The sequence below is a fragment of the Rhamphochromis sp. 'chilingali' genome, assembly GCF_963969265.1.
Source record: "Rhamphochromis sp. 'chilingali' genome assembly, chromosome: 9".
Lineage (NCBI taxonomy): Eukaryota > Metazoa > Chordata > Actinopteri > Cichliformes > Cichlidae > Rhamphochromis > Rhamphochromis sp. 'chilingali'.
In genome coordinates, this window is record NC_137936.1 from 1172394 (window position 1) to 1196286 (window position 23893).

Below are 23893 nucleotides of genomic sequence, written 5' to 3' on the forward strand. Positions count from 1 at the left end.
GCCTACTATCCTCGGAAACGTAAAATGATTGGCTAGAAGTGTATCACAGCTCAGGAAAAAAAAGCACCGAAATAAAGCACCGAAATGTGCGCTGCTTTTCGGTCTGGTTACTACCGTTTATGTCAGAACCGGTGCCATGATGGCACCGGATAACGGTACCCATCCCTCCTACCGACTTATATATATTATAAATATATTATCTCCCCCTTCTAGTAATGCAACTTCTGCATGCGGGACGTTTCAGGCTTTGGACAGGCAAACTGTGAAATGGACACGGTGGACTGTGACACTTGTTTGTGATTACAAGCCGAATTTTGTTGGGCACTGTCTTCATAGACCTTTAGTTCAACAGAAGTTATGTAGAAGGCAAAACGTGTGTGATATACAGGGTCAGTGTTCCTGAGCCTAGTCAGTGATTTCTACTTTATGGACAGCAGTACAGCCTGAGCACACACTGAAGCACTAGAACGTCTCAGCCTCTCATGTTTTTGAAGTAATTAGTAGAAATACTAACAAATAAACTTGGCCTGGTTTATTTGAAATGTGTTGCTGGTGTCTTTGGAAAAACCTTGTTAACACACACACAGAGATTTTAAAAATGATTGCATGTCTTTGTTTTGTTACTTTGACTCTCACATATTTAGCGCAATCAGAGCGTTGTGCACAGAGAAATACAGCACACACACGTGCACCAAGCCTCTTTTAGTTGAGTTTGTGGAGTATTTCACACAGTTGTATCCGGGTGTTAAAAACTTACTGGTGTCGATGGACGAGGTGGAGAGACTCATGAAGCAGCGCAGCAGGAGCAGCAGTGTGAACACCCGCTGATTGCAGCTCTCCATTATCCAAACTGGGATACGAACGTGAAAAGCAGAGGAGGGTTCAGTCAGTTCACAGGTTAACAGAGTCACTTTAACCTAAATTTGTCACATTTGTCCAAAATAGAAAGTGCAGCATGCAAGAGTGTGACTGTCTGTTTAGCGGTGTGCTGCTCTCTTCTGTTACTTTGTTATTCGAGTTGAACCTTATCCTCTCGTGTCCAGTCATCTCCTTGACAACGCCCAACCAATCAGCCACACACACACACACACACACACACACACACACACACACACACACACACACACACACACACACATACGTGTTTTCATGATATATCAGTACCTATGACAAAAATGTGACAAATGGGAACGTGCCTTTCTGAAGGTCCTAGAGGCATGGGAATCACAAAAAATTTGACCCATGCTTCCAGGAACACGCCCATCTGTTGAGATTTTGGCTAGGGTTAAATTTTGGTCAAACCTGAATTTACTGCTACTTATGAGGACACTGTCAGGTTTATGTGACTTATGAGTACCATAAGGTCACACACACTGATATTTCATGTTTAGGTGAATTGTGAAGCCCATGGATACACACATAATTTTCAAGTATACATGACTTATAAGGACCAGGTAAGGGTAGGGTCTGTATTTTCAGCTTGGCTCCTTTTGAGATTACAATATAATAGGCATGGATGCACAATAGTAATGCTCACCAGTCGGGTAACTTCTGACAGAAATATCAGACATTCATGTGTTAATACAACACAGTAAATCTGAGCTGTATAGAGACTTAAAAAGAGACATAGCTCAAAAATGTGGTCAGTCTACTTTTTAAGTCTTAATATTGTATTGCATTAATTTTGCAGTGAGTGTTTATGTGAATAAAAACATGGAACATTTTCTGCCTTTCTTATTTTTTAATTACAAAATGCACCCATAATAAACAGATTTATGGGTATAAACAATGCAATGCAGAGACCTGTAATACTGAAATAACTGTGAGTGACCTGCAATACTGAAATAACTGAGAGTAACAAACTATCTCCCTTGAGTATTAACTTATGATGGCAAAAACCAGGAGAAAGGACTGAGTAACTTAGTCATTACTAACCCAACAGACAAAGTCAAAAATTAAAAAAAAATAAAAATGAAAATCAAGTTAATTTTAACTGATGCAGCATTCCTGAACCTGCATTTTGTAATTTTATTTATTCATCTTTCTTTTCAATGCTACGATCCTGTTGTGGATGTAATACTTTATGGCAACCCAGTCTCTGCCTTTCAGAGCTGCCGGCTCTGCTTGGATGCAGGAGTCACATTCCTTTTTGCCAGGTACTTTGCAGCTTGTTATGAAATGAAGTAAGTGCCGCTCAACAGCCTTTACTTCATCATCTGTCCACTTGCACCTTGCCTTCCCAGCTGTCATAAATGGAAACAAAAAATATATATCTTAATGCGAATGTAAGATAAGAGAGAAAATATTCTAGTTTCTAATGTGAATACAAAATGTTCTTAAACCTTGCTTTCTACTGGAGCACTTTAAAGGAGCAATAAGCACAATTCATCATACTTAGGTTGAAGGAATTAAAAATGGCTATGTGAATAATTAGAGGTGTAATTTCATCTGGAGTACAGCATGAAGTCACAATCCCTCTCTCTGTGTTGATCTCCAGCCATAGACTTTGGTTTGGTTTGGTTTACAGGCAGTGCAAAACAGCACACCTAGCAGTGAAAAGATATTGCTTAATGCTCCTTCAAGGATGCTTGGGATGAACCATTTGAAGTGCTGTGTTCTGCTGGGAATCAAAGAAGATGAAACGGATTATGATAAAAGCTCTTAATAGTGTCATGCCTGAAAAGAATAAACATGTCCATTGATAACAAGTATATTCACTTAAAACATTTTGTATATGGGTACCTTTACCCTTTCCTGGTGCAGTGTTGCTGATGTTTTTGCTGTCCAGGGTGGTTGAGGCAGAAGCGCCCTCCATATTGTCCAGGGTGGTTGAGGCAGAAGCGCCCTCCATATTGTCCAGGGTGGTTGAGGCAGAAGCGCCCTCCATATTGTCCAGGGTGGTTGAGGCAGAAGCGCCCTCCATATTGTCCAGGGTGGTTGAGGCAGAAGCGCCCTCCATATTGTCCAGGGTGGTTGAGGCAGAAGCGCCCTCCATATTGTCCAGGGTGGTTGAGGCAGAAGCGCCCTCCATATTGTCCAGGGTGGTTGAGGCAGAAGCGCCCTCCATATTGTCCAGGGTGGTTGAGGCAGAAGCGCCCTCCATATTGTCCAGGGAAGCTGAGTAAAGTGTGTGGCTTTGGTTCCCAGAATTCTTGGTCCTTGAGCCTTTGAAAAGTAACAGTGAAATATGAGAATTAATGCATTTTTTGTTTGCATTGTAGGCAAAGTCAGCATTGGGCAGTGTGTAATTTTACATTTGATATGAATATTTTACATGTGAACATAATCTACTAATAATACTCATCAATACTCAGGCATCTCCCTAGAAACACATTACTTGCATGCACTACCTCTCAACTTGTGTGCCTAATCTCACAGAAGTGGACCTCCTAATCCTTATATTTAATATTTGCCTTTGTATTGCTTATTTATGCATTTTGCCAGACTTCAATGTATCCAGATCTTTTAGTACCATATTAATGAATGGTGTCTACCATTCTGTCTAATTTATATACTGCTGTCCCTTAAGCCCATCTAACATGACATGAACCTATTAACTGTCTCCAGTCTCATAACTTAAAGATATTATCACACACTGGGCAAGTCAAGATACCTTTGTGTTGTTGAGGGTCAGTGATGGTTTCTCCACTGGAATCATCATCACCACTTGTAACTGCTTCATCTTGTTGGGGAAAAATAATCAAGACAAAATATTTATATTAGAATCTGCTGAACATTCACAAATGTTATATTCAAAGATAACTATGTTTCAAAAAAAAAAGAAAGAAAAAGAATTCACCATCAGGATTGATCACGATGTCATCCAGCCCTTTCCCCTGCAGGTCAGACAGTTTTCCTTTCTCCATTGCAATCAACAGTTTGCTGACTTTTGCAAGCTGCAGGGTACTCTCTGGAAGCCGGTAGAATTCTCGATGGACACGGATGTCGTGTCCGAGAAAGGTGGCAAGTTGATCCATTTCATTTTCTTTTAGATTTAGTACTGTGGACAAAGTGGCAACTTGTTTCCGCAATCTTGTTGAGGTAAGGGCCTCTGGGTACTTTGCACCACATTTATTTGCATACTTGCGAAAGCAGTCAGAGCCTCTGTAATGGGAAAGGACACCTGGGCGTGCAAACAAGTACACATTCTCTGTGTGGACTTGACACTCACTTCTGGCTTTTGCGAGGAGCTCCATTGCAGTGATCATGTCAGGTGTGAGAAGCACAGGTACCATTCTTGATCTTTTACCACGAATCTCAACTCTGTCAAAGTGCTTTGCAAGTTTCCTTTCAAACTCAGTTAGGCCGATCATAATGTCAGGATTCAACTCTGTGCGATTCCGGGATGTAAAAACCTGGAGCTCCATTTTTGAAACTTCTCCTTGCCTTTTTCTGTTAAATAGCACTACCTGCGTCAAAGTCACTTGAGCAAGATTTCCGAAGGTTGTGCTGTTGGGTTTTTCCTCAAGGTCCTTCATGTACATTGCGGACTTAGTAGCAAGAAACTTATGCAGCAGTGACACATCCTGTGTAAATGGCAAAATCTGTGGTTTATTCCATTTGGCTTGTTGAAGTGTGCCCAATGCAGCAGCTGAAATGGACTCTGACCACTTTTTTTCATACAGAGTGGCAAACTGCTTGGCTGACTCTGCAACATCATAGCGATTTGCAATGATGGCTTTACACTGCACAATGCTTGCAACTTTAGCCAAACTGTGTCCCAATTTCAAAGCCAAGGATGGGGTTTTATACGAGTTGCTCTCCTGCTCATAACCAGCAACAGCTCTGACTGCTTGTATGACATGGGGAAAGTTAGTAGGCATAACAAGGTCTTCTGTGCTCTTCAAAGGTGTCATAGCTCTGGCGGTTATCAATAACCTTGCGATCTCTCTCATTTTTTGGCGTATGTAATCATTCCTTTTCTCATTTGGTTTTCTGCCATTGTACAGTGACTCACCAAGGCTAAGAATGTCTCTTTCACTCGTTACTACAAAGGAAATGTCATCCTGATTCATTTCACAAGCAATCTTCCATACAGCTTCATGAACTTGATCAGGTTTCGGTAATTGCAGATGCATCCGTCTTTGCCCAGAGGGAGCTTCCTCATTAAACCTCTGAGGGCACCTTCTCACATGCCTCCAAAGGCAATTTCTTGCATATAGTCCTTGACAAAATTTACAATGACGGTAGTCCTCAGATCCTGTTGCAGTAGTGGGTCTTCGACAAGCAACCATTTCTCCAGCACCAGAAGTTGCCACAGTAGCATTATGGTTAAAGTTTCCCCTCTTCTTAATAGAGCGCAACAAATCTCTTCTTTTGCAGGATCTTTTATCATAACTGAAGGCGCTTGCAACTTCCGGCACATTACCGTGGGCAGATTCAAGGTGTCTTGCCAATTTAGCAATGGCCTTTTTACAATATAGACAGTATTGCTTCTTGTTGTACTTGCTTTGTCTTTCCGTGTTTGGCAAAGGTAGGACTTTTATGGAGCTGTTTTTAGGTGATGTGACCCCTGATGAATCAAAACTGCGGCTTGTTACCGAAGTACTGTGACTGCTACTTCTCAGTGACAAACTAAATGTTGTAGGTTTCTCTGAACTGGTGATCTTCCCACTGTGTCCTGAAGCCGTCTCCAATGCCATGTCATTTAACGTATTTTGGGGAACCACAGATTCTGTGATTTTCATGTCCACACTATGGAGACTTGTGTCAGAGGAACTGCCACATGAATCTGGGAAATAGTCTTTATCTTCATAATCCGTACAATCTGAGAATTCATCAGTAGAGATCTGAACGAAAATGGAGAAAAAGCATCTTTGTATTTATTAATAGCTAGAATGTCATTCCCCCTCCAGTAGCAGAACATTCTGCAATCCATGACTTGATGAAAATGCATTCATGTAGTAAATATGCATAATTACATAGCATAAACAATTTGAATGAAGAAGAAAAAGGCAGCTGGCTTACCTGCTCTGAGGTAGCTGTCTGGTGAAAGGTGAGAACTCGAGATTTTTGTCTGGCCTTACATGAAACGTAACAAATTCAATGTTTGTAATTATAATTCATTTGAAAACTAACTCAAAATTATTATGCAATTCAGTATACTGTAAAAAACATTGCTAGTAGGTTAAGAAATGAAAAACAATGCATTGTAACTTAATAGTGAGAATGATTTAACATACATATCACACACTTTGTGTCATGTCATTTTGACATAAAATCTTGGGTGAAAATTCATTTGTGAACCCTGTCAATCATTAATTATATTTGCTGAGATGAAAGGCTGCATTGAGTTCACATATATGTCACAGATACATTAGTGAACATTATTGACAGGAGGATCTGAGTTCCTTATTCTAGATATTATAGAAACTTAACACAGTACAGTTCTGCTACCCAACAATATGAGGACAGTGTAACACACACACTAGAGTTGTTGGTCCAACCATATGAGGACGTATTCTGAAACACACTCATGTTCTTCACAGCTTGAAACAATATGAGGACATGACGACTGAACACATGTAGAGTTCATGTTCCTGACTTCTAACTTGTCCTGCTGTTGGCAATAAAAGCTCTAAACCCAACACTGATGTAAAGCCATCTATTTCCCCAGAAATCCAATCATGTAAACTGATCAGCTTCAGGTTAAATGGACAAAAACATGCGTAAAAGGACAAAAATATTAAATTTAATTGGAATAAAGACCAAATTGATGCTTTAAAGGGAAAGTTTGGACTAACAACTGGTATAGCCAATTTCCTTCTCCTAATGCTAATGTTGATTTTGGGAAACTTTCACTCAAACTGATTGTTTTAATACAATCAAAGTGCATTTCATTTATGCACTAGGCCCAACTGACTCATATACTTGATTCCAAATACAAAAATTTATGCGTAACCTGTTGGAGGAATGAAGTGGATTTGTCACTCACTTCTTGGTCTGTAGGAGGTTGGGACAGGGTCTCAACACTTTGTGTCTGCAACAAAAGACAACAATATAATGTCAGAAACATTCTGTACTACAAATGCTGACTAGCTCATTAACTACAGATCATACTTGTTTCAGTGAACATTATTACAGAAGGATCTGACTTCCTTATGCCAGATTCTATAGAAACTTAACACAGTACAGTTCTGCTACCCAACAATATGAGGACAGTGTAACACACACACACTAGAGTTGTTGGTCCAACCATATGAGGACGTATTCTGAAACACACTCATGTTCTTCACAGCTTGAAACAATATGAGGACATGACGACTGAACACATGTAGAGTTCATGTTCCTGACTTCTAACTTGTCCTGCTGTTGTCAATAAAAGCTCTAAACCCAACACTGATGTAAAGCCATCTATTTCCCCAGAAATCCAATCATGTAAACTGATCAGCTTCAGGTTAAATAGACAAAAACATGTGTAAAAGGACAAAAATATTAAATTTAATTGGAATAAAGACCAAATTGATGCTTTAAAGGGAAAGTTTGGACTAACAACTGGCATAGCCAATTTCCTTCTCCTAATGCTAATGTTGATTTTGGGAAACTTTCACTCAAACTGATTGTTTTAATACAATCAAAGTGCATTTCATTTATGCACTAGGCCCAACTGACTCATATACTTGATTCCAAATACAAAAATTTATGCGTAACCTGTTGGAGGAATGAAGTGGATTTGTCACTCACTTCTTGGTCTGTAGGAGGTTGGGACAGGGTCTCAACACTTGGTGTCTGCAACAAAACACAACAATATAATGTCAGAAACATTCTGTACTACAAATGCTGACTAGCTCATTAACTACAGATCATACTTGTTTCAGTGAACATTATTACAGAAGGATCTGACTTCCTTATGCCAGATTCTATAGAAACTTAACACAGTACAGTTCTGCTACCCAACAATATGAGGACAGTGTAACACACACACTAGAGTTGTTGGTCCAACCATATGAGGACGTATTCTGAAACACACTCATGTTCTTCACAGCTTGAAACAATATGAGGACATGACGACTGAACACATGTAGAGTTCATGTTCCTGACTTCTAACTTGTCCTGCTGTTGTCAATAAAAGCTCTAAACCCAACACTGATGTAAAGCCATCTATTTCCCCAGAAATCCAATCATGTAAACTGATCAGCTTCAGGTTAAATGGACAAAAACATGCGTAAAAGGACAAAAATATTAAATTTAATTGGAATAAAGACCAAATTGATGCTTTAAAGGGAAAGTTTGGACTAACAACTGGTATAGCCAATTTCCTTCTCCTAATGCTAATGTTGATTTTGGGAAACTTTCACTCAAACTGATTGTTTTAATACAATCAAAGTGCATTTCATTTATGCACTAGGCCCAACTGACTCATATACTTGATTCCAAATACAAAAATTTATGCGTAACCTGTTGGAGGAATGAAGTGGATTTGTCACTCACTTCTTGGTCTGTAGGAGGTTGGGACAGGGTCTCAACACTTGGTGTCTGCAACAAAACACAACAATATAATGTCAGAAACATTCTGTACTACAAATGCTGACTAGCTCATTAACTACAGATCATACTTGTTTCAGTGAACATTATTACAGAAGGATCTGACTTCCTTATGCCAGATTCTATAGAAACTTAACACAGTACAGTTCTGCTACCCAACAATATGAGGACAGTGTAACACACACACTAGAGTTGTTGGTCCAACCATATGAGGACGTATTCTGAAACACACTCATGTTCTTCACAGCTTGAAACAATATGAGGACATGACGACTGAACACATGTAGAGTTCATGTTCCTGACTTCTAACTTGTCCTGCTGTTGTCAATAAAAGCTCTAAACCCAACACTGATGTAAAGCCATCTATTTCCCCAGAAATCCAATCATGTAAACTGATCAGCTTCAGGTTAAATGGACAAAAACATGCGTAAAAGGACAAAAATATTAAATTTAATTGGAATAAAGACCAAATTGATGCTTTAAAGGGAAAGTTTGGACTAACAACTGGTATAGCCAATTTCCTTCTCCTAATGCTAATGTTGATTTTGGGAAACTTTCACTCAAACTGATTGTTTTAATACAATCAAAGTGCATTTCATTTATGCACTAGGCCCAACTGACTCATATACTTGATTCCAAATACAAAAATTTATGCGTAACCTGTTGGAGGAATGAAGTGGATTTGTCACTCACTTCTTGGTCTGTAGGAGGTTGGGACAGGGTCTCAACACTTGGTGTCTGCAACAAAAGACAACAATATAATGTCAGAAACATTCTGTACTACAAATGCTGACTAGCTCATTAACTACAGATCATACTTGTTTCAGTGAACATTATTACAGAAGGATCTGACTTCCTTATGCCAGATTCTATAGAAACTTAACACAGTACAGTTCTGCTACCCAACAATATGAGGACAGTGTAACACACACACACTAGAGTTGTTGGTCCAACCATATGAGGACGTATTCTGAAACACACTCATGTTCTTCACAGCTTGAAACAATATGAGGACATGACGACTGAACACATGTAGAGTTCATGTTCCTGACTTCTAACTTGTCCTGCTGTTGGCAATAAAAGCTCTAAACCCAACACTGATGTAAAGCCATCTATTTCCCCAGAAATCCAATCATGTAAACTGATCAGCTTCAGGTTAAATGGACAAAAACATGTGTAAAAGGACAAAAATATTAAATTTAATTGGAATAAAGACCAAATTGATGCTTTAAAGGGAAAGTTTGGACTAACAACTGGTATAGCCAATTTCCTTCTCCTAATGCTAATGTTGATTTTGGGAAACTTTCACTCAAACTGATTGTTTTAATACAATCAAAGTGCATTTCATTTATGCACTAGGCCCAACTGACTCATATACTTGATTCCAAATACAAAAATTTATGCGTAACCTGTTGGAGGAATGAAGTGGATTTGTCACTCACTTCTTGGTCTGTAGGAGGTTGGGACAGGGTCTCAACACTTGGTGTCTGCAACAAAAGACAACAATATAATGTCAGAAACATTCTGTACTACAAATGCTGACTAGCTCATTAACTACAGATCATACTTGTTTCAGTGAACATTATTACAGAAGGATCTGACTTCCTTATGCCAGATTCTATAGAAACTTAACACAGTACAGTTCTGCTACCCAACAATATGAGGACAGTGTAACACACACACACTAGAGTTGTTGGTCCAACCATATGAGGACGTATTCTGAAACACACTCATGTTCTTCACAGCTTGAAACAATATGAGGACATGACGACTGAACACATGTAGAGTTCATGTTCCTGACTTCTAACTTGTCCTGCTGTTGGCAATAAAAGCTCTAAACCCAACACTGATGTAAAGCCATCTATTTCCCCAGAAATCCAATCATGTAAACTGATCAGCTTCAGGTTAAATGGACAAAAACATGTGTAAAAGGACAAAAATATTAAATTTAATTGGAATAAAGACCAAATTGATGCTTTAAAGGGAAAGTTTGGACTAACAACTGGTATAGCCAATTTCCTTCTCCTAATGCTAATGTTGATTTTGGGAAACTTTCACTCAAACTGATTGTTTTAATACAATCAAAGTGCATTTCATTTATGCACTAGGCCCAACTGACTCATATACTTGATTCCAAATACAAAAATTTATGCGTAACCTGTTGGAGGAATGAAGTGGATTTGTCACTCACTTCTTGGTCTGTAGGAGGTTGGGACAGGGTCTCAACACTTGGTGTCTGCAACAAAAGACAACAATATAATGTCAGAAACATTCTGTACTACAAATGCTGACTAGCTCATTAACTACAGATCATACTTGTTTCAGTGAACATTATTACAGAAGGATCTGACTTCCTTATGCCAGATTCTATAGAAACTTAACACAGTACAGTTCTGCTACCCAACAATATGAGGACAGTGTAACACACACACTAGAGTTGTTGGTCCAACCATATGAGGACGTATTCTGAAACACACTCATGTTCTTCACAGCTTGAAACAATATGAGGACATGACGACTGAACACATGTAGAGTTCATGTTCCTGACTTCTAACTTGTCCTGCTGTTGTCAATAAAAGCTCTAAACCCAACACTGATGTAAAGCCATCTATTTCCCCAGAAATCCAATCATGTAAACTGATCAGCTTCAGGTTAAATGGACAAAAACATGCGTAAAAGGACAAAAATATTAAATTTAATTGGAATAAAGACCAAATTGATGCTTTAAAGGGAAAGTTTGGACTAACAACTGGTATAGCCAATTTCCTTCTCCTAATGCTAATGTTGATTTTGGGAAACTTTCACTCAAACTGATTGTTTTAATACAATCAAAGTGCATTTCATTTATGCACTAGGCCCAACTGACTCATATACTTGATTCCAAATACAAAAATTTATGCGTAACCTGTTGGAGGAATGAAGTGGATTTGTCACTCACTTCTTGGTCTGTAGGAGGTTGGGACAGGGTCTCAACACTTGGTGTCTGCAACAAAACACAACAATATAATGTCAGAAACATTCTGTACTACAAATGCTGACTAGCTCATTAACTACAGATCATACTTGTTTCAGTGAACATTATTACAGAAGGATCTGACTTCCTTATGCCAGATTCTATAGAAACTTAACACAGTACAGTTCTGCTACCCAACAATATGAGGACAGTGTAACACACACACTAGAGTTGTTGGTCCAACCATATGAGGACGTATTCTGAAACACACTCATGTTCTTCACAGCTTGAAACAATATGAGGACATGACGACTGAACACATGTAGAGTTCATGTTCCTGACTTCTAACTTGTCCTGCTGTTGTCAATAAAAGCTCTAAACCCAACACTGATGTAAAGCCATCTATTTCCCCAGAAATCCAATCATGTAAACTGATCAGCTTCAGGTTAAATGGACAAAAACATGCGTAAAAGGACAAAAATATTAAATTTAATTGGAATAAAGACCAAATTGATGCTTTAAAGGGAAAGTTTGGACTAACAACTGGTATAGCCAATTTCCTTCTCCTAATGCTAATGTTGATTTTGGGAAACTTTCACTCAAACTGATTGTTTTAATACAATCAAAGTGCATTTCATTTATGCACTAGGCCCAACTGACTCATATACTTGATTCCAAATACAAAAATTTATGCGTAACCTGTTGGAGGAATGAAGTGGATTTGTCACTCACTTCTTGGTCTGTAGGAGGTTGGGACAGGGTCTCAACACTTGGTGTCTGCAACAAAAGACAACAATATAATGTCAGAAACATTCTGTACTACAAATGCTGACTAGCTCATTAACTACAGATCATACTTGTTTCAGTGAACATTATTACAGAAGGATCTGACTTCCTTATGCCAGATTCTATAGAAACTTAACACAGTACAGTTCTGCTACCCAACAATATGAGGACAGTGTAACACACACACTAGAGTTGTTGGTCCAACCATATGAGGACGTATTCTGAAACACACTCATGTTCTTCACAGCTTGAAACAATATGAGGACATGACGACTGAACACATGTAGAGTTCATGTTCCTGACTTCTAACTTGTCCTGCTGTTGGCAATAAAAGCTCTAAACCCAACACTGATGTAAAGCCATCTATTTCCCCAGAAATCCAATCATGTGAACTGATCCGCTTCAGGTTAAATGGACAAAAACATGTGTAAAAGGACAAAAATATTAAATTTAATTGGAATAAAGACCAAATTGATGCTTTAAAACCCTCGGAGGGTTTAAGTCAAAATAGGGACCCTTTGGATTTTTGATTCTCAATATATCAATCATTTTAAAGACTAGTTGCATGAAACTTGGCCATGAGGTGCATTTTAGGATTATTTTTAAAATTCAATGATCCCCTCTATGGTGTGGTATATAGCAAAGGAGATTCACATAAGTGTTACCTCCTGTGTTCCTCGTACCATTTTGGGTCCCATTGACTCCCATTATAATCACATATTTTCGATATACTGTAATCCTGACATGTGATGATGCCTTTCTCGTGAATACCTAATGGATCTAAGCCTCAGCCTTCAAAATAAAGGAAAAATAGGTTTTGGATCAAATGAGCAAAATATTAGGTACAGCACCACCATAGACATTTTCAGTGGTTTTGAATGCAGGACATGGTTATCTTACTATGCAAAATACATGACAATAAAACAGCTCATCACCATAAAATAGTCTTGATGTAGTGGAACTGATATAACAGAGTGGTGTGAATGTGATTGAGAATATATTTATACTGTGTGTCGGTCGCAAACAAAACAGCCTATAGAGCCGCCTTCTTGAAGTGAACAACGGCAGCCTGCTCCGTTTTTTGTTTTTTTTCCCTTCTCTGAACCTCTGTCAGTGTTATGTTGCTCCACTTTGCACACACTGGCTCTGAGCAAGTGAGTGGAGGGGTGCAAAAGCAGCCACGTGTTTGCAGAGCAGAGGGGGGAGGGGTGCAAAAACAGCCACCTGTTTGCAGAGCAGAGGGGGGAGGGGCAGTTGTTACTCTCTCAGTGGCAAGTCAGCAGAGCTGGGGGAGAGACAGAGAGAGATCCTTTTCTATCTTCTTGGATTCAAGTGCACATTTGAAGTCTGTGAGAATAGTTTGCAGCCTTGTCTTGCGAGTCATTTCTGCACAGACGCCACGAAATGCACAGATGCGCGCACGGACAACACAAAGCGCACGGTCAATTTCGGGGAGGCTCTTGCTGAGAAAGAGCAGCAGTGCTCATCGTGCAAACAGCACATTATTATCGTAACTGCTGCAAAGATATATATATTCTGAAACACACTCATGTTCTTCACAGCTTGAAACAATATGAGGACATGACGACTGAACACATGTAGAGTTCATGTTCCTGACTTCTAACTTGTCCTGCTGTTGGCAATAAAAGCTCTAAACCCAACACTGATGTAAAGCCATCTATTTCCCCAGAAATCCAATCATGTGAACTGATCCGCTTCAGGTTAAATGGACAAAAACATCTGTAAAAGGACAAAAATATCAAATTTTGTCAATAAAACCCTGCACTGATCTACTCTGGTCTTCATAACTAGAATAATATCTATCTTTTCATCTACTAATATTTAACATTCCCTGTACTGCACAATCTATGAAGAGGATTTACTTACCAGAGCTCGCCATGGCCACATAGATTCTCCATAGTCATAGGTGATTTCACTCTCCGCTTGGATATTTTCAATAGCAAACAAGCAGAGATGAGGTTTATCCTGGACTGCCAGCTGTTTCATCTTGCAGTTTGGGTACTTGTGGTCATCATTAACCAGCCGGCCAAGTGAGTCGTCTTCACGGGAGGCATCAATGCTAAAAGTGAAGAAAAGAACATATGTTTTGTTCACTAAAAACATAATGTTGTAAAGAACAACTGATATTGTATATGCCTTTACTTACCACCATGTGCTATTTTTCCATTTAAAATCAAATAGGAAAGCAGTTTGCTTTTCTGTGTACTTTTTCTGCCGCTTGTCCCGTTCATGTTCTGAGATAAGCTCCCCACGGTACTCGACCACAAAGGATCCCTTTTCAATTGGTTCAGAGGCAAATACACCACGTCCTAATACAAGATGTTCAATAAGTAGCGTTAAGTAATACAATCCAAATCAGGTTTACTGCAGCTGATCAGCCACTGACAAAACATATGCAGAACAAACAATCACAAAATGTTTTAATTGTGAGGGGAACATCTAGATCAGGGGTGCCCAATCCCGGTCCTCGAGAGCTACTGTCCTGCAGCTTTTAGATGCATCCTTGTTCCCACACACCTGAATCAAATGAATGGCTTGTTATCAGGCCTTTGCCAAACATGATGGCATGCTGAAGAGATCAAACCATTTGATTCAGGTGTGTGGGAACAAGGATGCATCTAAAAGCTGCAGGACGGTAGCTCTCGAGGACCGGGATTGGGCACCCCTGATCTAGATGCTTACGTTCAGGGCTGCAACAAATGAGTTGATACAATAAATAAATGCTAATAATAAAAAAAACAATTATTAAAATAGTTGGCAACAAATTTCAAATACATGAAAATATAAAACATTTTTTAATCTAGATGATAGATAGATAGCTAGCTAGCTTTGGGAGGTTCCCTCAGGGAAACTGAAGCAATTGTTATATATTTGTCACGGTCCGGGGCAGCGGCCGTGTGGAGAGTGGAAGGAGGACCCAAAACGCAGCACTTATTCAGGTGTGAGGGTGATTTATTGATAATATCAAACACAAAGTGGAGATGGCAAACAGAACTAAGGACGAAACTAAACTGGGATAAACTACACAGAGGAGTGGGAAACCTGAACATGAAGGGAGAACAGCAGGGAGAGCACGCAGAGGATTACACCAGGTATGAACACAGACGACGCGACGAGGAACAGAGGCAAACACACACTATAAATACACAGAGAGATACTGGGAAGTCACACACAGGTGGGAGACACAGCTGGACCTGATTAACCTGATGAGACAGGGGAACACTAACACCAGGGACCAACAGAGGGAGCACAAACCCAGAACCCAGTGTCTAAAATCCCAAACACAAACCATCCCAAAACAGCCATGAATAATAATGAAAGTAATAACAATAAAGAACATAAACACAAAGTCACCGAGTCATGGTCGCAGGGCCATGACAATATTATTAAATATTATAATAAACATTAGTTGCAGCTCTGGTAATATTCATGCAGTAGCCATAAGGAACAACATATAACATACCTTTATAGTCATTGATCCATTGGGCCTTTAAACAAGTCTTGTCACTTCGAGATAAAATAAAGTGAGCAGCCTCTGCTTCAGGACGAAGTCTGAGTCTTCTTTTTGACATGTTCTTCACTCTCAATCTGCTCAACCTGTACACATCTTCATGAGAAAATGACGAAAAGTCAGCAAGACAAAACCAACCAGTACTTTCTTTACATGGTATTTTAAATAGTATTTTTCTGCCTTAAATCACAATGCATTTGCTAATCAGACTAATATACCAGTGCAAACACTTTGCAAATGTAATGTGACATTAAATTACCTTCACGAATAATTTTAACATGCCAATACACGGACAAATACTGTAAACTGTGCACTTTACTACCATTACTGAAACACTAATGTCATTGATTTGTGCTAAACAGGAAAACATTAATATTATCATTTAAATCCCAGAAAACATATCTTGAAATAAAATGCGTGTTGCAGTAGCCTACACTTAAAAAGAGCTTAGACTGACTGTCTCTGCAGTTGCAGATGCAGAGAGGGCCGCAGGCCCTTTAACTCCAGTGGAAATTTAAAAACAATTAAATTTAACTTCTAATATCTGTTGCTGAAGATAAAGCTAAAGTATATTTATTACCATTTATCATCATGCACCATTTTAACTTTATTCAAATCGATTGTGTGTTGTTTCCATTCCATTTAGCTAACATTAATTAGCTTGTTAAACATACAACTTTACCTCGAAGCGTGCGTGAAATCATGGATATCAAAGGTAAATACATACGTCAAGATAAATCTCTCCTGAGTGCTGAAGGTCCCGGATGTGCCGTTCACGCAGAGCTCCGGCGAGTTTGTATCTTGCCGTGACCAGCAGCTCTTTGGTTGAGGCTTTCGAACAATCAGATGCATCTTTACTCACTTGTTGACCAATCAGAGACGTCGTTCTATGCTCCACTGACGAAATGCTGCATCCTCTCACCAGCCACGGTCTCTCCTCGTCCATTTAACAACAAAAACACAGCAACACGTGCTGTATTTGAGGTAGGAACACTTGAGAACTGTCACAATGTTTTGCAAACTGCTGTTACAGTTAATTTCGTTCCGTTAATTTGTTTGGTTCCTATTCTGAAGTAACACTTAATACACATGGGGTTAGCTTGCTGGTCTAGTTTAAGTTAGCATGGGCATGCTGTTCACTGATAGAGTAAGGCCAAAATTGTCCTGATATTGTCAGTGTGTTATCATAAACATGTCCTAATTTGTCATGAAAAGAAGAGCAGCACCCCTAGACCCCCAAGTGAAAATACAGATAATAGATAAGCAATTTAAGAAAATAAGTATAATGTATATAATAAATGATTTTACTGTCACTTTCCTGGGTCTGTTGACCCAGCGTTTTAAGTTTTAGTTTGTTTGGATGTCGATGTTTGTTTATAAGTTCTTTAGGTTTGCTAAGTTCATTTGTTTATTAGATTACCCTTGTGATGTCTGTTTTATTGGGAAAGTCCTTGTCCTATATGCAATGAGTCTAGTTTTGTTTCCCCTTGTCCCAGCTGTTCCTCATCCCCTCATTATCTCTCTGTGTACTTACAGTGGCTTGCAAAAGTATTCGTCCCTCTTTTCCACATTTTGTCACATTACTGCCACAAACACAAATTGTCATGGTCCTGGGTCGGTGACCTAGCGCTTTTAGTTTATTATCATTTTCTAGTTTATTATTATGATGATGATTATTATTATTGTTTGAGTTCTATGTCTTATATTTGGTCTGCCTCTGAGTCTGTGTCTCTGTCTATGGTGTCACCCCGTCTGTTTGTGAATCTGTCTGTTTAGTTCTGTGTCTTGTTTGGTTCCCCGTGTCTGAGTTTCCTGTTTTATTGTGAAGGTCTCTGTCTGATGTGAGTGTGTTCACTTTACGTTTCCCCTGTCCCGTCAGCTCTGATTCCTCCCAGCCGTATTGCCCTCCTGTCTCTCATCCCCTGATTACTGGTGTGTGTATTTAAGCCCTGTGTGTTCTCCTGCCTGTTGCCGGTTTGTCTTTGTTCCTCCGTGTCAGTCTGTGTTACTCGGTGTCCTGCTGGTCGTCGTCTCGGCCCCTCAGCCCTTTGTCGTATGCTTCCAGGTCTGTTATTTTAGTTCTTCCCAGTTTAGGTGTCTTCAGTTATTTGTCATGCCCCACTGCTTGTTTGCCACTACACCTTGTAAATAAACTTCACTAGCATTTTCATCCACTGCTTGCATCTCGGGTCCTCCTTCCTCCACACCACACGGCTCGCCTTCCCAGCCGTGACACAAATCAATTTTAATGGAATCCAATTGCAGCAAAAGGTGGTTCTACAAAGTATTGACTCAGGGGGCTGAATAATTGCGCACACCCCACTTTTCAGTTATTTATTTGTAAAAAATGTTTGGAATCATGTATGATTTTCGTTCCACTTCTCACGTGTACACCACTTTGTATTGGTCTTTCACGTGGAATTCCAATAAAATTGATTCATGTTTGTGGCTGTAATGTGACAAAATGTGGGAAAGTTAAAGGGGGCCGAATACTTTTGCAAGCCACTGTAAGTCCTGTCCTAATTTGTTCAGTGTCAGGTCATCTGTTGTCTTTGGTGCCACGTTTCCATGTTCCAGGTATCTTTGTATCCATGTCAGGTTTCATGGTTTTTTGTTTTTAATAAAAAATATTTTCCCCAGGTTAGGTTATTGTTTATCTTCACCTCTGCCTTCTGTTTTGTAATCTTTTAATTAAATTAAATTTTATTTATATAGCGCCAAATCACAACAACAATCGCCTGAAGGCGCTTTATATTGTACAGTAGATTGCACAATAATAGATACAGAGGAAAAACCCAACAATCATAGGACCACCTATGAGCAAGCGCTTTGGCGACAGTGGGAAGGAAAAACTCCCTTTTAACAGGAAGAAACCTCTGGCAGAACCAGGCTCAGGGAGCGGCGGGCATCTGCTGTGACTAGTTGGGGTGAGAAAAGGAAGACAGGACAAAGACATGCTGTGGATTAATAACAAGTATGATTCAGTGCAGAGAGGTCTATTAACACACAGTGAGTGAGAAAGGTGACTGGAAAGGAAAAAACTCAGTGCTTCATGGGAATCCCCTGGCAGCCTACATCTACTGCAGCACAACTAAGGGAGGATCCAGGGTCATCTGATCCAGCCCTAACTATATGCTTTAGCAAAAAGGAAAGTTTGAAGCCTAATCTTAAAAGTAGAGATTAATAAACGGCTTGCTTTCTGTTAATATTCAAATTTTCTTTCACGTTCCTTTGTGTCTGCATTTTGGTTCCACTCCTCAAATTCATACATATGTCTAACCGTTTTTCCCCACTCGGCGACACACCCGTCGGGGGTCAAACTCTGGTAATTCTGTTCTCAGACATGTGAAGCTAGAGACACCGGCAACCATAGTCAATTGTCTTCCAGGGGCCAGAGCAGGCGACATTGAAGGAAATTTAAAACTGCTGGCTAAGGGTAAACGTAAATTCAGTAAAATCATAATTCACGTCGGCAGTAATGACACCCAGTTACGCCAATCGGAGGTCACTAAAATCAATATTGAATCGGTGTGTAACTTTGCCAAAACAATGTCGGACTCTGTAGTTTTCTCTGGTCCCCTCCCCAATCAGACCAGGAGTGACATGTTTAGCTGCATGTTCTCCTTAAATTGCTGGCTGTCTGAGTGGTGTCCCAGAAACGATGTGGGCTTCATAGATAATTGGCAAACCTTCTGAAGGAAACCTGGTCTTGTAAGGAGAGACGGCATCCATCCCACTTTGGATGGAGCAGCTCTCATTTCTAGAAATATGGACAAATTAATTAAACCCCCCATAATATGACTATCCAGAGTTGGGACCAGGAAGCAGAGTTGCAGTCTTACACGCCTCTCTGCAGCTTCTCTTCTCCTGTTACCCCCCCCCCCCCCCCCCCCCAAAAAAAAAACATCTCCTTTGAGACTGTGTCAGCTCCCAAACAGACGAAAAACAAAATAAAAACCAGCAACAAACAACTTAAACATAAACAATTACAAAGAAAGAACAATCGATTTGCCTTACAGAAACCTGGTTGTAGCAGGATGATTATGTTAGTTTAAATGAATCAACACCCCCGAGTCATTCTAACTACCAGAAACCTCGAAGCACAGGCCGAGGGGGCGGTGTGGCAGCAATTTTTCACACCAGCCTATTAATTAATGAAAGACCAAGACAGACTTTTAATTCATTTGAAAGCCTGATGCTTAACATTGTCCACCCCAGCTGAAAAATTTTAGAAACCAGTCTTATTTGTTATCATCTATTGTCCACCTGGGCCTTACACAGAGTTTCTCTCTGATTTCTCAGACTTTTTATCTGATTTAGTGCTCAGCTCAAATAAAATAATTATTGTGGGTGATTTTAACATCCATGTAGATGCTAAGAATGACAGCCTCAACATGGCATTTAATCTGTTATTAGACTCAATTGGCTTCTCTCAAAATGTAAAAGAACCCACCCACCACTTTAATCACACTCTAGATCTTGTTTTTAACATATGGCATAGAAACTGAACATTTAACAGTGTTTCCTGAAAACCCTCTCCTGTCTGATCATTTCCTGATAACATTTACATTTACAATAATTGATTACACAGCAGTGGAGAGTAGACTTTATCACAGATGTCTTTCTGAAAGCGCTGTAACTATGTTTAAGAATGTAATCCACCCACTGTTATCATCTTCAATGACCTGTACCAACACAGAGCAGAGCAGCTATCTGAACGCTACCCCAACAGAGGTCAATTATCTTGTTAATAATAATTTTACCTCCTCACTACATATGACTCTGGATACTGTAGCTCCTGTGAAAACTAAGGTTTCAGATCAGAAGTACCTGACTCTGTGGTATAATTCTCAAACACGTAGCCTAAAGCAGATGACTCGTAAGCTGGAGAGGAAATGGCGTGTCACAAATTTAGAGGATCATCATAATTGGAGAAATATTTTGCTGATTTATAAGAAAGCCCCCCCAAAGCCAGAACATCTTACTATTCATCACCAAAGCTGTTTATCCTCTATATCAATGATATATGCAGAACATCAGATATACTACAGTTTATTCTATTTGCAGATGATACAAATATTTTTTGTGCTGGAGAGAACTTACATCAGCTTTTGGAAATTGTCACACAAGAAATGATTAAACTGAAAACATGGTTTGATAGAAATAAGCTATCATTAAATTTGGAAAAAACTACATTTATGTTATTCGGAAATTGTAAAAAAGATGCAGGAGCAAAATTATTAGTAAACAATGTTGAAATAGAGCAAGTTTCGGATACAAAATTTCTGGGTGTGATAATAGATAACAAAATCTGCTGGAAACCTCACATAAAGCATATACAAGCCAAACTGTCAAGAAGCATCTCCGTACTAAGTAAAGTTAAATATTTTTTGCCTTCCAAATCACTCCGGGTACTTTATTGTTCACTTATATTGCCATATTTGGAATACTGTGTGGAAATTTGGGGAAACACATATAAAACTGCACTTCAACCAATATGTAAAATTCAAAAAAAAGCAATCAGGATGATTAATAAAGCAGGATTTAGAGACCATACTAACATCATGTTTTTGAAATTAAAAATACTGAAGTTTATGGATCTTATAAAATATAAAACTGCAAAAATTATGTACAAGGCCAGATACAATATGTTACCAGGAAATATACAGAGGATGTTCTATGACAGAGAAGGAGACTATGAATTGAGGGGGAAATTGAATCTAAGGATTCTTAAAGCACGGTCAAAGGTTAAAACCTTTTGTGTCACTATTTATGGGGTAAAACTGTGGAATAGTTTTACTATAGATCTACAGCAATGCTCAGGAATTAGTAAGTTCATGAAAATACTTCGAAAACTGATTTTGGAAGAATATGATACCGATAAAGATGATCACCCATTGTATGTATAAAAATATCAAATTATATCCAAATTATATCAGTCACGGTAGCCAAGTTTATATAGGTTCTCCTCGTGTATCGTGTGGAGTATGTGATGATGGGAATTAGGTGAATTATGTGGGATCAATAAGATGTTGAGCAGGGGTAGGAATTAATAAGTATGTTCATACTTCTTCCTACTCCTTTTCAGACCAAACATTGTTACATTATGTCAGACGATTTTGTTTTATTTCATTATATATTTTTTGTTTATCTGAACACATACGTGTGTGTGTGTGTATATCTACATATATATTCGTATCTGTAAATGAAAATATATGTAGTGTGTATATATTGTTTTTTGTTTTATATGTCTGAAACAAATAAAGATACAATACAATACAATACAACAATCACTGATTGAAGAAAATAAGAACAACCCCAGGTTTCTCTTCAGCACTGTAGCCAGGCTGACAAACAATCAGAGCACTTTTGAGCCAACCATCGTTAACTAGTAATGACTTCATGAACTTCTTCACAAATAAAATTCTTATCATTAGAGAAAAAATTACCAATAATCATCCCACAGATGTAATATTATCTACAGCTACTTTTAGTACCGTTGATGTTAAGTTACTCTTTTTCTCCAATTGATCTTTCTGAGTTAACTTCTATAATTATTTCCTCCAAACCTCCGTGTCTTTTAGACCCCATTCCTACAAAACTGCTCAAAGAAGTCCTGCCATTAATTAATGCTTCAATCTTAAATATGATCAACCTATCTCTAATAATCGGCTATGTACCACAGGCCTTCAAGCTGGCTGTAGTTAAACCTTTACTCAAAAAGCCATCTCTAGACCCAGCAGTCTTAGCTAATTATAGGCCAATCTCCAACCTTCCTTTCATATCAAAAATCCTTGAAAGAGTAGTTGTCAAACAGCTAACAGATCATCTGCAGAGGAATGGTTTATTTGAAGAGTTTCAGTCAGGTTTCAGAGCTTATCACAGCACAGAAACAGCTTTAGTGAAGGTTACAAATGATCTTCTTATGGCCTCTGACAGTGGACTCATCTCTGTGCTTGTCCTGCTAGGCCTTAGTGCAGCGTTCGATACTGTTGACCATAATATCCTATTAGAGCGATTAGAGCATGCTGTAGGTATTACAGGTACTGCACTCCAGTGGTTTGTATCATATCTATCTAATAGACTACAATTTGTTCATGTAAATGGAGAGTCCTCTTCACCCACTAAGGTCAATTATGGAGTTCCACAGGGTTCAGTGCTAGGACCAATTCTGTTTACATTATACATGCTTCCCCTAGGCAGTATCATTAGAAGACATAGCATACATTTACACTGCTATGCAGATGACACGCAGCTCTGTCCATGAAGCCAGATAACACACACCAATTAGTTAAACTGCAGGAATGTCTTAAAGACATAAAGACCTGGATGGCCGCTAACTTTCTGCTTCTTAATTCAGATCAAACTGAGGTTATTGTACTCGGCCCTGAAAATCTTAGAAATATGGTATCTAAGCAGATTCTTACCCTGGATGGCATTACCTTGGCCTCCAGTTATACTGTGAGGAACCTTGGAGTCATTTTTGACCAAGACATGTCCTTCAATGCACATATTAAACAAATATGTAAGCCTGCTTTCTTTCATTTGTGCAACATCTCTAAAGTTAGAAATATCCTGTCTCTTAGTGACGCTGAAAAACTAGTTCATGCATTTATTACTTCCAGGCTGGACTACTGTAATTCATTATTATCAGAATGTCCTAAAAACTCCCTGAAAAGCCTTCAGCTAATCCAAAATGCTGCAGCAAGAGTACTGACAGGGACTAGAAAGAGAGAGCAGATTTCTCCTGTTTTGGCTTCCCTTCATTGGCTTCCTGTTAAATCCAGAATTAAATTCAAAATTCTACTCCTCACATACAAGGTCTTAAATAACCAGGCCCCATCTTATCTTAATGACCTTGTAGTACCATATCACCCTATTAGAGCACTTCGCTCTCACTCTGCAGGCCTACTTGTTGTTCCTAGAGTATTTAAAAGTAGAATGGGAGGCAGAGCCTTCAGTTTTCAGGCCCCTTTTCTGTGGAACCAGCTTCCAGTTTGGATTTGGGAGACAGACACTATCTCTACTTTCAAGATTAGGCTTAAAACGTTCCTTTTAGCTGAAGCATATAGTTAGGGCTGGACCAGGTGACCATGAATCCTCCCTTAGTTATGCTGCAATAGACGTAGGCAGCCGGG

General features: G+C 39.1%; 2 protein-coding genes across 7 annotated transcripts in view; both read right to left on the minus strand.

Annotated features, from left to right (window-relative positions):
• ldlrad2 (low density lipoprotein receptor class A domain containing 2) overlaps positions 1–23893 on the minus strand; it is a 52369-nt gene that overhangs the window by 26657 nt on the left and 1819 nt on the right. The window contains exons 1-2 of one of the 2 annotated variants that reach the window (XM_080890952.1): positions 1006–1029; positions 758–850 (exon numbers count right to left, since the gene is read on the minus strand). In XM_080890952.1, the coding sequence (XP_080747078.1) occupies positions 758–842 (85 nt within the window). In that variant the 5' untranslated portion in view covers positions 843–850; positions 1006–1029. Of the gene's footprint in view, positions 1–757; positions 851–1005; positions 1030–23893 lie in introns of those variants that run through there. The other variant, XM_080890951.1, reaches the window with a different exon arrangement.
• LOC308402257 (uncharacterized protein) lies at positions 1733–19247 on the minus strand. 5 transcript variants are annotated; one of them, XM_080890944.1, is made up of 12 exons: positions 15708–19247; positions 14391–14553; positions 14111–14303; positions 12170–12214; positions 11423–11467; positions 8431–8475; positions 7684–7728; positions 5968–6021; positions 3800–5789; positions 3614–3682; positions 2743–3165; positions 1733–2243 (listed from the first exon to the last, which is right to left on the minus strand). In XM_080890944.1, the coding sequence occupies exons 1-12, from the start codon at positions 15814–15816 to the stop codon at positions 2029–2031; spliced, it is 3396 nt and encodes a 1131-aa protein (XP_080747070.1). In that variant the 5' UTR covers positions 15817–19247; the 3' UTR covers positions 1733–2028. The 5 variants fall into 5 exon arrangements, with proteins under 5 accessions (XP_080747070.1, XP_080747071.1, XP_080747072.1 ...); XM_080890945.1 differs by lacking the exons at positions 8431–8475; positions 11423–11467 and adding an exon at positions 10676–10720; XM_080890946.1 differs by lacking the exons at positions 7684–7728; positions 8431–8475 and adding an exon at positions 10676–10720.

Coding starts and splice junctions, on each gene's coding strand:
- LOC308402257 (XM_080890944.1), bottom strand. CDS start 15,816: ATGTCAAAAAGAAGACTCAGACTTCGTCCTGAAGCAGAGGCTGCTCAC. Junction 8,476..11,422: donor AACCTCCTACAGACCAAGAA/GTGAGTGACAAA, acceptor GTTTTGTTGCAG/ACACCAAGTGTTGAGACCCT. Junction 2,244..2,742: donor TGCACCAGGAAAGGGTAAAG/GTACCCATATAC, acceptor CATTTATGACAG/CTGGGAAGGCAAGGTGCAAG.